We start from the raw sequence: 20,770 nt of genomic DNA, 5'->3' as shown, positions 1-20,770 counted from the left end.
GACTAAATGGGTGATGGGCATTAAGGAGGGCACTTGTTGGGATGAACACTGGGTGTTATGTGTAAGTGATGAATCACTGGATTCTACTCCTGAAACCAATACTACACTGTTAACTAATTTGAATTTAAATAAATATTTTTTTTTAAAAATCTATGAGTAAAATCTATAGATACTAGATCTTTGTATTGATCTATACACAGCTATTTAGGATGACTTTAGTTTCTAATTTGGTAAAATGAAAATATAGAAGATATAGTTTACTGTTGTTTACAGCTATATGTTGAGTGAAAAAGAGGAAAACATCCATAAAAAATAGTGAAGCATGGAATTTCAAGAAAGAGTGGAAAGAAATGAAGTTGGAGAGGGAGGAAGGGGTCTTTTAGGCTATGTATAGTAAAGATTTCAAGCTTGATGATAATCACCAGGGGAAAGAACTTCTGAAGTACAGGATTTATATATATATATATATATATATATATATATATATATATATAATGCAGCTCAATATTATTATTCATATCTCTATTCTTTAAGATAACGTTTTTAATTTACAATAGATTTAATTTTATAGAAAAATTACAAAGATACTACAGGGAGTTCCCAATACACTACACCCAGTTTCTCCTATTATTATTATCTTACATTAACATGTACATTTGTCACAATTAATGAGCCAATATTGATACATTATTGTTAACTGATGTCCACACTTCTTTTTTTCAGATTTCATCAGTTTTACCCTCATGCTTTTGTTCTATTCTGGGATGCCATCCAAGACACCGCATTAGCTATGATGGTTTCACAGATATTCCTTGCTTTCAATGACATTGACAGAGGAGTACTGGTCAGGTTTTTGTAGAATGTACCTCAATTATGATTTTGTCTGATATTTTTATTATGATTATAGGTGGGTTATGAGTTTTTAGGAGGGAGACCACATGGGTCAAATGCCATTATCATCACATATCAAGGATAAATATTATCGATATGACTTATAACTGTTGATGTTGACCTTAATCATCTGGCTGAAGTAGTTGTTGTCAGTTTTCCCCACTATAAAATAATTCTTTTTATCCCTTTCCATAATAAACTCTTTGGAAGGAAGTCACTATGCTCATCCTTTACATCCTTTCATCTTCATGAGAGTGGAATATCTACATAAATTATTTGGAATTCTTCTGCATGTGAGATTTGCCTCTTGTCCCAATCTACTTAAGGTGCAATGATACTCTGTGGTATGAGTATATCAAATTTTGTTTATCTGTTCATCAGTTGATGGACATTTGAATATATCTGTATATCAATCTTTATAGCAGCACCACACCACACTGTCTTGGTATTGTAACTTAGTAGTAAGCTTTAAAATTAGATATGTGAGCTCTCTAAATCTGTTCTTATTTGAAGATTGTTTTGGCTATTCTGTATTTCTTGCATTTCCCTATAAACTTTAGAATCAGTTTGTCAATGTCAGGGAAAAAGAGCGGCTGAGGTTGTGATAAGTATTGCACTGAATCTATAGATTATTTTGGAAAGCATTACCACCTTACCAATATTCTCAGTTCATAAACATAGAATGCCTTTCCATTTGTTTAGATTTTTGTTCATTTCAACAATATTTTTGCACTTTTTAACATACAATCATGCACTTATTTTGTTAAATTCATTCTTAACTATTGTATTCTTTTCGATACTTTTGTAAATGTAATTGTTTTCTTTTTTGATTGTCAGGTTTTTCATTTTTAGTTTATAGAAATACAAATGTTGTTTATATACTGATCTTGTATCCCACAATCATAATTCAATCCTTTTAAATTTATTGACTTGTTTCATTACTTAACATATGGCTTGTCTTGCATAATGTGTCATGTGCACTTAAGAAGAATGTATATTCTGTTCTTGTTCAGTGGAGTGTTCTATAGATATCTACTGGATCTAGCTACTTTGAACTGTTGTTCAAGTCTTCTGTTTTCCTGTTAGAACTTTTGTTTATAGTTTTTCTATCCATTTTTGAAAGTGTGGTATTAAAGTATCTAACTATTATTGCTCATTGTCTGTTTTTCCCTTCAAATCTGTCAACTTTTTCTTTACGTATTTTAATGTTTTGTTAGATGTATGTATATTTATTATTGTTTTGAATTTCTTGATGTGCTGACACATTTTATCATTATAAAATGTCCTTTGTCTCTAATAGCAATTTTCCTTAATGTTTTTTTTTTCTTATGTTAATACAACCAATCCAATTTTCTTCTGGTCATTATTTACATAATATATCTTATTTCACCTTTCCACTTTCAAATGATTTGTGTTTGAATCTAACTTCTGTATCATATGGGCAGTACATAGTAGGATCATAATCTTTAACCCTTTCTTCCAACCGCAGACTCTTGTTTGCAGTGTTTAATCCTTTTACGGTCAGTGTAGTTACTGATACGATAGAATTTATGTCTGTCATTTTACTATTTGTTATCTATGTCATGTCATTTTTGTCCCTATTTCTTTTGTTCAAAAAAAACTACTGTCTTTTTTGTGTGTTAAATAGATATCTTTTAGTGCAAAAATTTAAGTTCTGTGCCATTTCATTTAATTTTACTTTTAGTGATTTTTTTGTGATTATCCTATTACAATTAATTTCTTAAAACAATCTACTATGGATTAGTATCAAATTAATTTTAATAGAATGTAATTTTTTTTTTTGCTCATATAGTTTCATTTCTACCCCCTTATGTTCTTTCATTTCAGCTTGAAGGACTGCCTTTAGTACTTCTTGTAGGATAGGTTTGTCTGCTAGCAATAAATTCTCCATTCTAATTCATTTGGAAATGTTTTTCTTCAGTTTTAAAGGGTAGGTTTACTGTATATAGAAATTTTGGATGATAGTCTTTCTTCCAGCCTTTAAATAATGTCATCTCCTTGTCTTCTGGCCTCCATGGTTTCTGATAAAAAATCAGCTGCTAATCTTATTAAGGACTAATTATTGGTTATGAGTTGCTTCTCTCTTATTGCTTTCTCTTTGTCTTTGCCTTTTGACAGTTTGACTATAATATGCCTAAGTATAGATATTTTTACATTTATGCTATTTGAAATTCATTGAGATCTTGGATGTGTAAATCCACATATTTCATCAAATTTGGGAAGTTATTGGTTATTATTTCTTCAAATATTCTTTCTGCTTTCTTCTTCTCTCCTCTTTTTCTTGGATTCTCCTTATGCACGTGTTGCTAAGCTTAATTTTATTCCATAAATCTCTGAGTCTCTGTTCATTTTTCTTAATTCTTTTGTATTTATGTTCTTTGGACCCTATGATGAAAATGAATTTAGAACTTCTGGGTGGCTCAGTTAGTTAGTTAGATACTAACTTGACTCAGTTAGTCGAGTATCTGCCTCTTGGTTTTGGCTCAGGTCATGATCTCATGGTTCCTGAGATTGAGGCCTATGTTGGGCTTTGCATTGACAGCATGAAGCCTGCTTGGGAAAATATCCCTTCCTCTCTCTGCCCCTCCCTTATTTGCACACACACACACACACACACACACACTTTGTCTCTCAAAATAAATAAACATTAAAAAAGATAATAAATCTATATTTAAGTATGCTGATTCTTCCTTCTTTATGCTCAAATCTGCTGCTGAACCCTCGAATGAATGTTTTATTTTAGTTATTACACTTTTTGTTCAATGTTTTTGTTGTGGTAAAATGTACATAATGTCAAATGGTAAGTGTACAGTTCAGCGATATTAAGTATATTAACGTTGTGTAGCTATCACCACTATCCATTTCCAGAGTTCCTTTTATTTTACAAAAATAAAACTATATACCATTCAACTGTAACTCCTCATTCCCTCTACCTCCAGGTCCTGGTGACCAACTTTTGACATTCTGTCCTTTGATTGTGACTGTGCTCTGATACCTCAAATAAGTGAAACAATACAGTATTTGTCTTTTTGTGATTGTGTTATTTCATTTAGCATCATGCTCTCAAATTTCATCCTTGCTGTAGCATGTGACAGAAATCCCATCTTTTTTAAGTATGAATAATATCCCATTGTATGTATGGACCATTTTTTTTTTTTACTTATCTATGCATCTGTCAATGGACATTTGAGCTGCTTCCACAGGGAAGGGAAAAACCTCAGCTTGTAGACTCAGGAGAAATTTTCCCTAAAAGGAGATTCCTTGTCCATATTTGGCTTTGAGAACAACAAAAAAGCAAAAAAGTCCTTCCCAAGAATGTAAAAACACAGCCTGAAATCAGACACGTAGCTCGAATTCACATATTCTATGTGGCCCAGGAATCCAAGCTTAATCTTTAAGGTAATAGAGACAACCAGGCAAAGCCAGAGCAAAACATCTTTAGAAAAAAAAAAACTGTTTTAAATATAAGCCTCAAAGAAATACCACAGAAAAAATTCCAAGAAACATGAGTTCAAATGAAATAATTACTAATTCATCAGAAAAGCAAATTAATTCCATGTAATGGGGTAAAACAAAACAACAAATTCTGCAAATTGCTCCAACAAAGACACCAGAACATTTTGAAAATTTGAATAAATGGAAGATGACATTAAACATTTAGTGAAGAAATAAGGTGCTGTCAAATTGCATAAAAAATTAGAAAAAAGAAAAAAATTAGAATGTCTAATAATGAGAAACAATTATTGAAATTATAAAGTCAATAGATGAATTAATAGCATACCAGGGCGTTGGAAGTATCTACATAGCTAAATTGAATTGATTGAAGACACTAATAAACAATGAAGTGGACAAGTCACTAAGAAAATTATATGCATATATACCAAAGTGACTCACAAAGAACTAAACTATTTGAATGGTTCCATTTTTTTTAAGTTTATTTATTTATTTTGAGAGAGAGAGAGCATGAGCAGGGGAGAGGCAGAGAGAGATGAGAGAAAAAAAATCCCAAGCAGGCTTCCCACTGTCAGCACAGAGCCTAATGCAGGACTTGATCTCACGAACAGTGAGATCATGCATGACCTGAGCCAAAATCAAGGGTTGGACGCTCAACTGAGCCACCTAAGTGCCTCTGAATGGTTCCATAACTGGTAAAGAAATTAAATAGAGAATAGCAGGCCTAAAGTAATCTACAGACAACTTTATCAGACATTCATATACTTTAGACATTTACTTAGTAAGCATTGACAATTTGTGTTACCAACAGTATAATGGTTCAGGGAATGTATTGCTTTAAATTGGGAATCAACCAATTAAATTAATCTCTACAAAAAATTTTTTTGGGTTCCTGGGTGGCTCAGTCGGTTAAACTCTGACTTCAGCTCAGTTCATGATCTCACGGTTCATGAATTCAGGCCCCCAAATGAGGTTCTGTGCTGACAGCTCAGAGCCTGGAGCCTGCTTCAAATTCTGTGTCTCCCTCTCTCTCTGCCTCCCCCTTCTTGCATTCTGTTTCTCTGTCTCTCAAAAATAAATAAACATTAAAATACATATATATATATATATATATATATATATATATATATGCCCAACCTAGGAGATTAGTGAAATTTTGCTTTCTATCTTGTCTTTTTCTGGATCCAAAATGAACTATAAAGTGTGTTCATCTCTTATTTCATTTTCATCTTTCACTTCCAGTGAAGAAACCCACAAAACCTTCTGCTTGAGATTTCATCACATTTGTTTGTCAAGCACTGTATCCAATTTTATAAAAGGTCAATAAATTTAACTAAATTCTTATGAGTAATGCTTAACTACTTGTGATTAACACATTTAAATTGAAGTATACTAAATTCTACAGATCTATATTGACTATTACTTAAAAAGTTATTTTTATATATAAACACATAAATTTGATATTTCCTTTTATATGTATCTTTGTATGTATTAGATTTTGTCTTTAAGAATCTGTGAAAGATTACTTGTTAGTAATTATTAGAAGATACAGTACCAAAAAAATTACATCCTACAAGAGTGCAATGAGACAAATATAAATATATTTAAATGAATTTGTTAATCTTTCTATTCAGAATATAAAACAGCTTGCTTGAGGATGATACTAAACCCCAAAATATTGCAAATGAATTTTACATACTTCCAAATAACATGCACAATCCATTAGCATAAGGGTCTTTGGTAAGTCGACTGTTCACTGATTTCTGACTCTTCCAATATTACAAGGAATGGTCAAGCTGATCACAGTTTTTTTTAAAGATACCTATTCAGTAACATGCATCCTATGTAATAATGTCTGGAGACAAAATGCCCATGTGTCTAATATCAAAACCATTATCAACTCTTTCTGGTTGCACAGTGATGCTATGATGCTAATCACATGTCTATCTGCCTAAAATCAATAGAAGCTACACGTTCCTTTACAAAGCATTTATACCCCAATTTAGTACTCACAGCTGGAAAAAATCAGTGGACAGGAATGTTCATCCATGGGAAAGTTGTGCAGCTGTAGCTGGCACTCTGCGTTTATGGTGAGCCTGTGGGAGAGCCAAGAATCACTCTTGAAGTCAGCCAGAAGCAACCCAGAAAAGTCCCAGGTTAAGACTAGGGAACTGCCATTTTATCACAAGTGGGGAGTGGGAGCAGTGCATTTCATTCTTGGCAGTGGTGCCATCCATTCAGGGATACCATTTAGTGGCTTTTGTGTTATTTTGTTTTATTTTTAACTATTGGTAACAGAGAGAATTTCAGTTACTAAAATTCGAAACTGCACCTAGAAACACAAACTAAGTCAGAGAGGAGAGAAATAAAAACAACTGTTATTTTATATATTTTTGCCTTCAATCTGTTTGACTGAATTAAACACTTCTTCCATTTTGAGACTGACATATTTGTCTAAATAGGTATAATGACAAATTAATCCACTTGCAGAAGCAATTTCAGATTTGGACAACTCCCTCATTTGACCAAACAGGTGGTAGCACTGCATCCTTCCAGAGAAGACAGCCCTGAGATCAGAGTTTCTATAAAGAATCCCTGGAAGGGCCATGTCCCTATTCTGGTTTGCTGAGGCTCACCTTCATTTCAGATTCTTAATCACATTTCTTTAAGATTGATAAGGAAGTACCTGTAACACCTCATGGCCACAACTTACCTGCAATTAGGAGCTCATACACTGAATGTGGGGGTGAGAAAGGAGAAGTACCCAGCAGCTGGTGGTGGACTTCACTGAGCCAAGAAGACACATGGGTGAGAAGAATTAGAGAATTCACATTATCGTGAGGCATGCTGAGTTTGAAATGCTTTTTTTAGACCTTCAGGAGGAGACACTACATGGACAGGTAGTTTCAAGCATCTGGAGTCCATAAAGGAAGTTCTGGGTTGGAAGTAGGCATGCAGGAAACCTCAGCATAGATATGGGAAGGAATGAGCTAAGCCAACAGGAGAGAGGAAAATGATTGAAGTGATGAGGAAGTCCTGAGACAGAAGAAGCAGTGTTAGGAGGGACAGCATAAGAGCAGGAGCAGGAGACACAGGGAGGAGTCATGGTGCTGCAAAGCAGTGAGAGAAAGTCTGTTAGAAAAGCATGACCATGCCCAGTGTCACCTGAAAGGTGACAGGCAGTGGGGACAACAGTTTCTGGAAGGTGCTGTCCTGATCTTAATACTAGATGAACAGAAAGGTTAGCCCAGGTTTATGACATTTCTGTGGTATGTTACAGCTAGATGATCAGTTAGACTTGGACAATGCTAATGGAAAGACTCCTGAGAGACAGAGACTCTGATAACACTAGTTGCCAGTGGTGAATTTTGGCAGGTAAGTCAGTTCACTTCTCTGAAGTGCAGTTTTTCTTACATTTACAGGTTTGTGAAGACTGCCTACCCCTTAGGAAGACTCATTACACTAGCTGCCAGTTCCATTAGGGATGCACTGGGGAATGACCTCTGTGCTCTTTTTTCCCTCTGGTCCTGAATTTCGTTATGATTACATTTGTTAATTAGCCCTCTAAGACATCTTTATTTTCCTAGCTGAGTTGACCCATTGGGTTAAATACATTAAACATAATTTCCACAGCCTATTTTCAACAGAAATGGATTCTGATGAAGGAATGACTTTATAATCATTGCAGCTAATTTGTAGGTCTTTATTTTCACATACAGTATCATTAGGATGAACTTTTTTAGAATGAGATAACATGTCAAACATGAGAATTGATAGAACTCACCAATATGAAAAGAGGGTCCCATGTGTATAATAATCTAAATTAGAGACTCCAGTATCAGCCCATCGGTGATCCAAAATCCACCAACATCTGAGAGAAGGGCCAACATGGCAGAGAAGTAGGGGGATCCATACTTCCTATGTCTCCCAAAGAAGGGTTGAAGCCAAAGGACTTTAAAGTCCAAGAGTCTGGGAGAAAAAGAGACTGAGTCTACCAGGGAGAAACAGGACAATGTGAGAGAACACAGGGCTACTTCAAGGAACATATCAAAGCACAGATGGTGCTTTGGTGGCAGATCCAAACATCACTACAAGTAGGGAAATAAAATAACCAAAGTCACAACAACAGAGAGAAAGTAACACTCTCCAAAAAACACCTCCTGAAGTGACAGGCAAGGACAGTGTATAACCAACCATTAATATAACAGTGCTTGCAGGTGTAGAGCACATAACAAGCTTTTAAACTCATAAAGGGCAAAAAATTAACCAACATGATGAAACAGAAGAATTCTCCTCAAAAGAAATTACAGGAAGAAGTGACAGCTAAAGAATTGATCAAAACAGATTTAAGCAGCATAACTGAACAAGAATTTAGAATAATAGTCATAAAATTAATCACTGGGCTTGAAAAAAGAATAGAAGACATCAGAGAATCTATTGCTACAGAGACCGAGGGACTCAAAAATAGTCATGATAAATTAAAAATGCTATCAATAAGGTGCAAAATAAAATGGAGGTAGCCACAACACGGATTGAAGAGGCAGAGGGGAGCATAGGTGAATTAGAAGATAAAATTATGGAAAAAGAGGAAGCTGAGAAAAACAGAGATTAAAAGAAAATCCAGGATCACAAGGGGAGAATTAGAGAACTAAGTGACTCAATATCCATATCATAGGAATTCCAGAAGGAGAAAAAGGGGCTGAAGGTGTACTTGAACAAATCATAGTTGAGAACTTATCCAATCTGGGGACAGAAACAGGCATTGAAATCCAAAAGGCACAGATAACTCCTTTCAAATGTAACTTGAATTGATCTTCTGCACAACATATCATAGTGAAACTGGAAAAATACAAGGATTAAGAGAGAATTCTGAAAGCAGCTAGGGATAAACAGGCCTTAACATACAAAAGTAGACACATAGGGGTAGTAGCAGACCTATCTACTGAAACTTTGCAGGCCAGAAAGGAATTGCAGGAAATCTTCAATGTGTAGAATGGGAAAAATATGCAGTGAAGAATCCTTTATCCAGCAGGCTTGTCATTCAGAATAGAAGGAGAGATAAAAGTTTTCCCAAACAAAGAAAAACTGAAGGAATTCATCACCACTAACCCAGCCCTACAAGAGATCTTAAGGGGGACTCTGGGTGAAATGCTGCAAGGGCCACAAAGTACCAGAGATATCACTACAAGCATAAAAACCTACAAATAACACAGTGACTCTAAACCCATATCTTTCAATAATAACACTGAATGTAAATAGACTAAATGCTCCAACCAAAAGACATAGGGTATCAGAATGGATAAAAAAACAACACTCATCTATTTACTGTCTACAAGTGACTCATTTTAGACCTGAGGACACCTTCAGATTGAAAGTGAGTGGATGGAAAACTATCTATCATGCTACTGGAATTCAAAAGAAACCTGGAGTAGCCATACTTACATCAGACAAACTAGAAGAAGGGCATTATATAATAATTACAGGGTCTATACAACAGGAAGAGCTAACAATTATAAATGTTTATGCACAGAATTTGGAAGCCCCCAGATATATAAAACAATTAATCGCAAACATAAGCAATCTTTTTGGTAAGAATGTGGTAATTGCAGAGGACTTTAAACTCCACTTACAACAATGGACAGATCATCTAGACAGAGAATCAATAAAGAAACAAGGGCCCTGAAAGATACATTGGACCAGGTAGACTTGACATATATATTTAGACGTTATATCCCAAAGCAGTAGAATATACTTTCTTCTTGAGTGTACATGGAATAGTCTCCAAATTAGATCACATACTGGGTCACAAAACAGCCCTTAATAAGTATAACAGAATTGAGATCATACCATGCACACTTTCAGACCACAGTGCTTTGAAACTTGGAATCAACCACAGGAAAAAGTCTGGAAAACCTCCAAAAACATGGAGATTAAAAAACATGCTACCTAAGAATGAATGGGTCAACCAGGCAATTAGAGAAAAAAAAAATATATGGAAACAAATGAAAATGAAAATACGACAATCCAAATGCTTTGGGATGCTGTGAAGGGAGTCCTGAGAGGAAAATACATTGCAATCCAGGCCTGTCTCAAGAAACAAGAAAAATCTCAAAAACAAAATGTAACAGCATACCTAAAGGAAATAGAAGCAGAACAGCAGACACCTCAAACCCAGCAGAAGAGAAATATAAAGATCAGAGCAGAAATAAACAATATAGAATCTAAAAAAATATGTAGAGCACATCAATGAAACCAAGAGTTGGTTTTTTGAAAAAATAAACAAAATTGATAACCCTCTAGCCAGGCTTCTCAATAAGAAAAGGGAGAGGACCCAAATATATAAAATCACAAAGGAAAATTTATTACAACCAATTCCTTAGAAATACAATTATCAGGGAATACTATGAAAAATTATATGCCAGCAAACTGTACAACCTGGAGGAAATGGACAAATTCCTAAACTCCCACACACTACCAAAACTCAAACAGGAAAAAATAGAAAATTTGAACAGACCCATAACTAGTGAATAAATTGAATCAGTTATCAAAAATCTCCCAACAAATAGCATTCCAGGAGCAGATGGCTTCCCTGGGGAATTCTACCAGACATTTAAAAAAAATTTTTTTAACGTTTATTTATTTTTGAGACAGAGAGAGACAGAGCATGATCGGGGGAGGGTCAGAGAGAGAGGGAGACACAGAATCGGAAGCAGGCTCCAGGCTCTGAGCTGTCAGCACAGAGCCCAACGCGGGGCTCGAACTCACGGGGCTCCCGTGAGATCATGACCTGAGCCGAAGTCGGACGCTTAACTGACCAAGCCACCCAGGCGCCCCTCTACCAGACATTTAAAGCAGAGTTAATACCTATCCTTCTCAAGTTCCAAAAATTAGAAAGGGAAGGAAAACTTCTAGACTCATTCTATGAAGCCAGCATTACTTTGATTCGCAAACCAGAGACCGAGTGAAAAAAGAGAACTACAGGTCAATATCCCTGATGAATATGGACGCAAAAATTCTCAACAAGACATTAGCAAATCAAATTCAACAGCATATAAAAAGAATTATTCACCATGTTCAAGTGGGATTCATTCCTGGGCTGCAGGGCTGGTTCAATACTTGCAAATCAATTAATGTGATGCATCACATTAATAAAATAAAAGATAAGAACTATATGATCCTGTCAATCGATGCAAAAAAAGCATTTGGCAAAATTCAGCATCGTTTCTTAACAAAAACTTTCAAGAAAGTCGGGATAGAATGAATATACTTCAACATCATAAAAGCCATTTATGAAAAGCCCACAGCTATTACCATCCTCAATGGGGAAAAACTGAGAGCTTTCCCCCTGAGATCAGGAACACGACAGGGATGTCCATTCTCACCACTGTTGTTTAACATAGAGTTGGAAGTCCTAGCCTCAACGATCAGACATCAAATTGAAATAAAATGCATCAAAATTGGTAAAGATGAAGCCAAGCTTTCACTTTTTGCAAATGACATGATACTGTACATGGAAGACCCGAAAGACTCCACCAAAAGTTGGCTAGAACTGATACATGAATTCAGCAAAGTCACAGTGTACAGAATCCATGTACAGAAATTGGTTGCATTTTTATAAACCAATAATGAAGCAACAGAAAGACAAATAAAGAAACTGATCCCATTCACAATTGCACCAAGAAACATAAAATACCTAGGAATAAACTTAACCAAAGATATAAAAGATCTCTATGCTGACAACTATAGAAAGTTTATGAAGGAAATTGAAGAAGGCACAAAGAAATGGAAAAACATTCCATGCTCATGGATTGGAAGAATAAATACTGTTAAAATGTCAGTACTATCCAAAGTAATCTACACATTCAAGGCAATCCCAATCAAAACTGCACCAGCATTCTTCTCAAAGCCAGAACAAACAATTCTAAAATTTGTATGGAACCAAAAAAGACTTTGAATAGCCAAAGTGATATTGAAGAAGAAAACCAAGGTGGGAGGTATCACAATCCCATACTCTAGCCTCTATTACAAGGCTGTAATCATCAAGAAAGTATGGTATTGGCAAAAATAAATAAATAAATAAATAAATAAAATACAAAACAAAACAAAACAAAAAAACCCAGACACATAGACCAATGGAATAGAATAGAGACTCCAGAATTGGACCCATAAATGTATGGCTAACTAATCTTTGATAAAGGAGGAAAGAGTATCCAATGGAAAAAAGTCTCTTTAACAAATGGTGCTGGAAGAACTGGACAACAACATGCAGAAGAATGAAACTAAACCATTTTCTTACACCCTACACAAAAATAAACTCAAAATAGATGAAAGACTTAAACGTGAGACATGAAACCATAAAAGCCCTAGAGGAGAAAACAGGCAACAACCTCTTTTACCTCAGCTGTAGTAATTTCTTCCTCAACATGTCTCCAAATGCAAGGGAAATAAAAGCAAAAATGAACTATTGGACCTCATCAAGGTAAGGAATTTCTGCACTCCAAAGGAAATAATCAACAAAACTAAAAGGCAAATGACATAATGGGAGAAGATATTTGCAAATGACCTGTCAGATAGAGGGTTAGCATCCAAAATCTATAAAGAACTTACCAAACTCAATATTTGAAAAACAAATAATCCAGTGAAGAAATGGGCAGAAGACATGAATAGACACTTTTCCAAAGAAGACATTAAGATGGCCAACAGACACATGAAAAGATGCTCAATGTCACTCCTCATCAGGGAAATACAAATCTAAGCCACACTGAGATACCATCTCATGCTGGTCAGAGTGGCTAAAATGAACAAACCAAGAAACTATAGATGCTGGAGAGGATGTGGAGAAATGGAAACCCTCTTGCACTGTTGGTGGGAATGCAAACTGGTGCAGCAGCTCTGGAAAACAGTGTATAGGTTCCTCGAAAAATTAAAAATAGACCTATTCTATGACTCAGCAATAACACTGCTGGGAATTTACCCAAGGGATACACGAGTGCTGATGCATAGGGGCACTTGTACCCCAATGTTTATAACAGCACTTTCAACAATAGCCAAATTATGGAAAGAGCCTATATGTCCATCAACTGATGAATGGATAAAGAAGATGTGATTTATATATACAATGGGATACTACTTGGCAAAGAGAAAGAATGAAATCTAGCCATTTGCAACAACATGGATGGAACTGGAGGGTATTATGCTAAGTGAAATAAGCAAGTCAGAGAAAGACAGATACCATATGTTTTCACTCATATGTGGATCTTGAGAAACTTAACAGAAGAACATGGGGGAAGATAAGGGAAATAAAAGTTACAGAGAGGGAGGGAGGCAAATCATAAGAGACTCTTGGATACTGAAAACAAACTGAGGATTGATGAGGGGTGGGGGAAAGGGGAAAGTGGGTGATGGGCATAGAGGAGGACACTTGTTGGGATGAGCACTGGGTGTTGTATGGAAACCACTTTGATAATAAATTTTATCATAAAATTTTTTTTTTAAAAATCCACCAACATCTCACCTTAAAGTGTAAAGGATTTTCCCATCATTCCAAATTCTGAGGAGCTGATTGGGGGTGGTGATCCAGTGAGCCTCTGCAGTTTTAGAATTGCGGAAGATTGTATCTGGAATCCATATTAATCCCACCATGTTGCTGTTCAGAGTGAGTATTTTCATTGTACTATTGAATCGAAGGCGACTGTCTGTCCAGGTCTGAGCAAAAAATATATCAATTTGGTATTCCTGAAACAGAGAAAAATGAGAGGCAACATCGTTCTATTAGTAAATTTTCTGTATGCTTCATTTCCTTTGTCAAGGGTTTGGTTTTCCTTCATGTATACACCCTTATCCCCCATGTACCTTTCTTTCAGTGCTTGGTATAGTGCCTGGATCAACATAGCACACATTTTCACAAATGATAACCAGTATTATTAGTCAATAATGTGATAACATATGTAAAAAAGATTCTGTAAATCTTAAATTATAATAAACACATAAACTGTGATAAGGCGCGAAGAGGTAGTAGACTATAAATCAGAGCATAGATGCAGATCCCCCTGCATTCTCAAGTCCAAGCTTTGACAGGTAACACAACCTATTTAAGCCTCATTATAATGTGTAAAATGGGTGGAATGCCTACTTCCTAAATGAGGTATAAAAATAAAGGAAAAACCTTAGTGTCTGGCATTGATCCATAAGTATTAGCTTATATAATAATTATTATCTTCACTTAAAGGCCTTCTGAAACAACACAACTCAAATCAGAAAGAAAAGTAAGAAACAAGTAACAACAAAGAACTATAAAGGTGATAGAACTCAAGCCAAACTCTGATTCAAGAGAATGCTGGTGAGGCTCAGGTGACCTCTGTAATTGGAAACCATTTGATATTCTCCGTACAGAATAAGACTTTGCTGTGACCATCAGGTGTGGGATGGTACTAATTTTACCATGAGACCTAAAGAAATGTCCAGAGACGAGACTACCTCAGAGGCATCTCCCCTAATCACAGTTTAAAGTATTATTAGCAATCAAGCCCATAGTAAGGAGGATCTAGATGCAGACTATTGGAGATTTTTATATCTTTTAGTTTCCTTTACATATTAGATATTATAAATGAATTGCTCTTACAGAGTGTGGGTTCAGTAATCCTCAACAAATCCCACATTTATTCCTTACACCGAGTTTCCAGTTAAAGAATCTTTCTGAGATAGGTAGTTGAACTGACCAATCCTAGTTTTTATTAATTAATATGTTCATTTATCATATGTTTGCTGCACTGAGTATGCCAAGCCCTGCAAACAACTGAAGACCCAGCCCTGTGCCAAGAAAACTCCTTGTCCTCATGGAGCTTGTATTCTAGTCAGGAAATTAAACATACAGTTAAGGTGAAAAAACCCAGCATACTTGATGGTCAAATATATCAATCATAAAAAATGAGGTCAGTGTATTAGTTAATATTTCAGCTAGAAAATACAAAAGTTATCCAAGGGTTCAATATGGAAAGAATTATGTACAGAGAATCTGCATCTTGCTTAAGTGTTTGACGAGCTGAGAGAGAAAACTCCAGGGAAGGAGCAGCTGAAGGCAGGTTGCTGTGGAAGCGTCCACAGCTGAGTGAAATCTCAGCATCCAGAGGGTCCCATTCAAGTCCTTCCCTCTTTTCATGTGTCTGCTTAAACAAGCCTCTGGAGAATAATGGCCTCTGCCTCTTCATCACCGTCCAGAATTTTGCACATGTTTCTCATTGACAGACTCTAAACCCAGAACTGCACAGAGACTGAGAGAGACAGAGAGAGACAGAGACAGAGACAGAGAGAGACTAAGAGGAAGTTTGTGTGTGTGTGTGTGTGTGTGTGTCTACACGCATGCATGTGTGTTATTTCCTGTCATATACTAATTTAAAAATGGGTTTCAACCAGTGCTGCCATAAGTAAAATAAGTCAGACCAAACCAGATAAATACCATATGATCTCACTTCTATGTGGAAACTAAAACAAAACAAAACAAACTGAAGTCATGGATGCAGAGAACAGATTGGTGAATTCCAGGTGTGGGGAGTTGGAGGTGGGGGAAGAGACGAAAGGAATCAAAAGGTACAAATTTCCCATCATAGGATGAATAAGTTCTGGGGGTGTAATGTACAGCATGGTGACTATAGTTAACAATACTGTACTGCATAATAGAAGTCACTAAGGGTAGATCTTAAAAGATCTCATCATAGAAAAAAATATTTCTAATTATGTGGATGATGGATGTTAACTAGACTTATTATGGTAATCATTTTGTAGCATATACATATGTCAAAACATTTGTATACCTAAAACTAATATTACATTAAATGTCAATTATATCTCAATAAAAAATAAAAGAAAGAAAATCAGTTTATTAACAAAGAAGAATGCTGAAACAAAACTATAACAGGCTTAGGACTGGAGATAAAGTGGCTCATGTCATGCATGGGTGAAATGCTTGGCAAAGTTGACACCTGTAATAAGGCAGAGCACATCTAATGAATGCGTAGCTCTTTGGGCAGAGGTTGGAAAAGGAACATTAATAAGAATGTGTTGGCTGCTATTGACTGTTTTTGGTAAGTTAACATAAGAAAGAAATTATCTCAGAAGATAATTGGCCAGTCTGAAAGCAGTTATGAAAGAGAAAAGAAAGATAAAGCAAACACAATTTCTTGTAGGGTTAGAAGAAGCAAATACTTCTCATTCCCATCAGTAAATCAGAATATCAAGAAATGCTTTGAGAATAAAAGTTCACTGAAACTCAGCTTTGCAAAATAATCAGATTCACTGATAAAAATCCCTAAATGGATTAAGTTGTCACCCTGTAAGATCTTTAATCATACAAACATGGCTTCAGGATATGAGACTCTTCCATTGAAGGCTGATATGGCCAAGGTAACTATACTTAATTTAAGAGAAAGAGTAAGAGTCCACTTGAAAGCAAAAGGATGGGAGAGGCAGTGGTCTGCAAAAGTAAAGGCACATGGTGAATCCTAGAATAGTGTTCACAAAAGGTCTGTGAATGTGGCTATGCACATGTGAAACTCTCCTAGTAGGTAAGAAGCTGACTCAGTTTTAAGAGAGTTCTACTGCCAAAGGACCATCAAGTCAGGAAGAGACGTCTGTGACTCTTTGAAACTGAGATGTATTTTTGCATTACTATCTATAATGGGCTGATTATGGCTTGGAAAACTGATCAGACCTTATTTTCCAATGCTCATTTTTTTCTCATGGCTAAAGTAGCTAGTGGAAAAAGAATAAACCCTCAGACAATTGAGTCAAGAGCCAGGGAGAAGAGTCCTTTGGAACCCTACGTTAGGAGAAGAATTAAAGCTTAATCAAAGAAGATGCCTTCCTTCCAGGGAACAGAGCCCACTCAGGATCTGCCAATTAGAGTCTCAAAATTGCTGTGAAACCAGTGGGTTGATTGTGATGATCCTGGCTCTTCTCCATTGTTGTAGACATACCAGGTATGCTGGAGTAGGTCAAATAGCTTTTCTATTTAGTTTAGAAGTTGATAGACCAAGAAAAACCATGTACAGAATTGATGTGGATGTCAGCACAAATACACATAACCTTGACGTTGAAACGGCCTGGGTGGACTTTTTGGTTACCTCATTTGAAGAAGGGTGGGATGTATCTTCCCTGACGTGGGAGAGATAGACAATATTTGGCAGCTAGATACAGATCATGGTGGTCACTGGTGCTCTTCACCAAGTACTGCAGCAGCCCTCCTTATGGGCACAGAGTAGAACTGCACTTCCCCCTGCCCCTGTTGGGGCTGTGTCTGCCACCTTATTTATGATAAAGTGTAATGTGAGCAGAGTGAAGTGTGCCATTTCTGAGATGATGTTTGAAGAGCACACCTCCTTTTCAGTGTGTGAGAGACTGTGGAGCACAGCTCCTGCTGATTCATGCTGGACACATATCATGGGTGCAAAATTCCCCAGAGCAGTTTGTAAGAGGAGCAATCCACAGCCTATACCAACTGGTACCTTGAAAAATGTGGAATGGGAAGTGGAATGAGGGAGAAAGTACTGCTTTCCTTATTGAGAAGTTGACTTAGAACCAAAACCTCAGAGAGGTGCAGGAGTGAGCCGCACAATAGATGGAACAAAAGACCTGGAGCAAGTTCAAAAGCATACCTGATGAGACAGTAACAATTCTGCCAGACATAATAGACTGGATGAGGTGAGTAGGCACCTCAACTACTTGATGGCAGGATTTTAGCCTAACAATGATGATTGCTGACTATGTAACAGGCTATATTTGCACAGGGAACACACTCAGTACTTTAAATAAAATTCAGCATATGACAATGAAAGTGTGACTCATACAGATATTCATCCATGTTACTTCCTTCTTTTCTTTAATACTGGTTTATCAGATAAGAGAATAGTAGAAAAGGATGAAAAATGTTCTTCCAAGCAGGGCCAAGGCCTACCTATGTGATCAATGATAACAAATAATTGGAGAAAGTGTTTGCAAATGACATATCTGACAAAGGGTTAGGGCAATATCTAAAATCTATAAAGACATTATCAAACTCAACATCCAAAAAACAAATAGTCAGAAGACATGAATAGACAGACACTTTTCCAAAGAAGACATACAGATGACCAACAGACACGTGAAAAGATGCTCAACATCACTCCTCATCAGAGAAATTCAAATCAAAACCATGATGAGATATCACCTCACGCCTGTCAGAATGGCTAAAATTAACATCACAAGAAACAACAGGTGTCAGTGAGAATGTGGAGAAAGAGAACCCTCCTGCACTCTTGGTGGGACCACAAACTGGTGCAGCCACTCCAGAAAACAATATGGAGGTTCCTCAAAATGTTAAAAATAGAACTATCCTACAACCCAGCAATCGCACTAATAGTTATTTACCAAAATGATAAAAAATACAGATTTGAAGGGGTACATATACCCCAATGTTTATAACAGCATTAATAACAATAGCCAAACTATGGAAAGAGCCCAAATATTCATTAACTGATGAATGGATAAAGAAGATGTGGTATACTGAGGTGCCTGTCTAGCTCAGTCCTAATGGACTCTTGTCCAGCTCTTGATTTTGGCTCAGCTGATGATCTCACAGTTCATGGGATCAAGCCCCATGTAGGGCTCTGTACTGACAGCACGGAGCCTACTTAGGATTCTCTGTCTCCCCCTCTCTCTCTGCCTCTCCTCCACTAGTGCTCTTTCTCTCTCTCTCAAAATAAATAAACTAAAAAAAAAGATGTGGTATATGTATACAACTGAATATTACTTGACAATCAAAAAGAATGAAAATCTTGCCATTTACAATGCCATGGATGGAGCTAGAATGCATTATGCTAAGTGAAATAAGTCAATCAGAGAAAGATAAAGATCAGATAAGTTCACTCATTTTTGGAATTTAAGAAACAAACAAAGAAACAAAAAACAGATGGACGCAGGGGAAGGCGGGAAAGAGAAGAAAGTGAAACAAACCACAAGAGACTCAATGATAGAGAACAAACTTAAGGTTGATGGGAGAGATGTGGAAGGGAGGTGGGATAGATGTGTGATAGGTATTAAGGAGGGCACTTGTGATGAGCACTGGGTGTTGTATGTAAGTGATGAATCATTGAATTTTACTTCTGAAACCAATATTGCATTGTATATTAACTAAAATTTAAATTAAAAAAAGAATACTCTCTATAAAAGTTCCAACTATATTTTACAAAAAACCTAAAATCATACAGATTTTTAAAAATTTATATTATATCAAGGATATTAAAACTCAGAAAACTTGAGGAATTTTACCAAGGTTACTCAATATGTCAAAATTTGTTTGAATTTTGGGCTCCAAAATTCTAAGTGCTTGTTTTTATTGTGTAAAAATGGCAAAACAAAGAGTGTCCTACAAAGGTTCTTCCTCTCCTCTATCACCTTTACTTTCTATTCCCACTAATGCACAGGTTATACACCTTCACAATAAAACATTTTAAAAATGCTGACTTGAAATCAGTAAATCATACAGCAAGATATGAGGTGCAAATATTTCTTTACCTTCCAGTCTCTGATTATTGATACAGAGACTATAATAACCCTTCCTCCCAGTGGTTAAACTGAGGTTTAAGAGATTAAGTAATTTTCATCAAGTCCCGCAACTGCTAAGCACTAATTGCTCTGAACTACACAGTTAAAATCTGTTTCCCTAGAGGTGGCTGAAATCTGGTTAGAGGAAGAAACCACCAGGACATGTAAAAGGAAGAAGCCCAGTGCAGAAGTTCCCTCCGTATTTACCCTGTTTACAAACCACATGAGATTGTTTACCTTCCTCAGCTTCAGTTTCCTCATCTACACAATGGGGTGGTTGGTGTAGATTAAACGTAGGGCCCTTCCAATTGCAACATTTTATATTTCCATATTCATGCCTACATTAGCCTTCTACTGTTGAAAGTAATTTTCCATTTCACTCATTTCTGTCTTAACTTTTGCAAAAAAGATGAGATAGAATGGCTTCTACACAAGTTCTACGCCCTGCCACTAAAAGGAAATTTTGTATGTTTGAATTCTACATGAAGTACAGTTATCCCCCTCATCCTTGGGGAATATGTTCCAAGAACCCCACTGAATGCCTGACACCACAGATAGTACTGGACCATATAATATACTCTTTTTTTCCCTATATGTACACACATATGATAAAGTTTAATTTACAAATTAGGCATAGTAAGAGGTTAATTATAACTGATACAAAACAGAACCATTATAACAAATATATTGCAAAAAAAGTTATGCAAATGTGCTTTCTCTCTCTCTCTCTCTCTCTCTCTCTCTCTCTCTCTCTGTATCTTATTGTACTGTAGTCATCCTTCTTGTGATGATGTGAGATGATAAAATGCTTACGTGATGAGATGAGGTG

General features: G+C 36.1%; 1 protein-coding gene across 4 annotated transcripts in view; it reads right to left on the bottom strand.

Moving 5' to 3' along the window:
- GABRG3 (gamma-aminobutyric acid type A receptor subunit gamma3) overlaps positions 1-20,770 on the bottom strand; it is a 732,437-nt gene that overhangs the window by 308,280 nt on the left and 403,387 nt on the right. For all 4 annotated transcript variants that reach the window (XM_058736906.1, XM_058736907.1, XM_058736908.1 and 1 more), the window contains exons 4-5: positions 13,880-14,100; positions 6,379-6,461 (exon numbers count right to left, since the gene is read on the bottom strand). In XM_058736906.1, coding sequence (XP_058592889.1) covers positions 6,379-6,461; positions 13,880-14,100 — 304 coding nt within the window. The remainder of the gene's footprint in view (positions 1-6,378; positions 6,462-13,879; positions 14,101-20,770) is intronic.

Source organism: Neofelis nebulosa, chromosome 7 (genome assembly GCF_028018385.1).
Source record: "Neofelis nebulosa isolate mNeoNeb1 chromosome 7, mNeoNeb1.pri, whole genome shotgun sequence".
NCBI lineage: Eukaryota > Metazoa > Chordata > Mammalia > Carnivora > Felidae > Neofelis > Neofelis nebulosa.
Note: the sequence above shows the minus strand (reverse complement) of the source record. Positions and strands in the feature narration are given on the sequence as shown.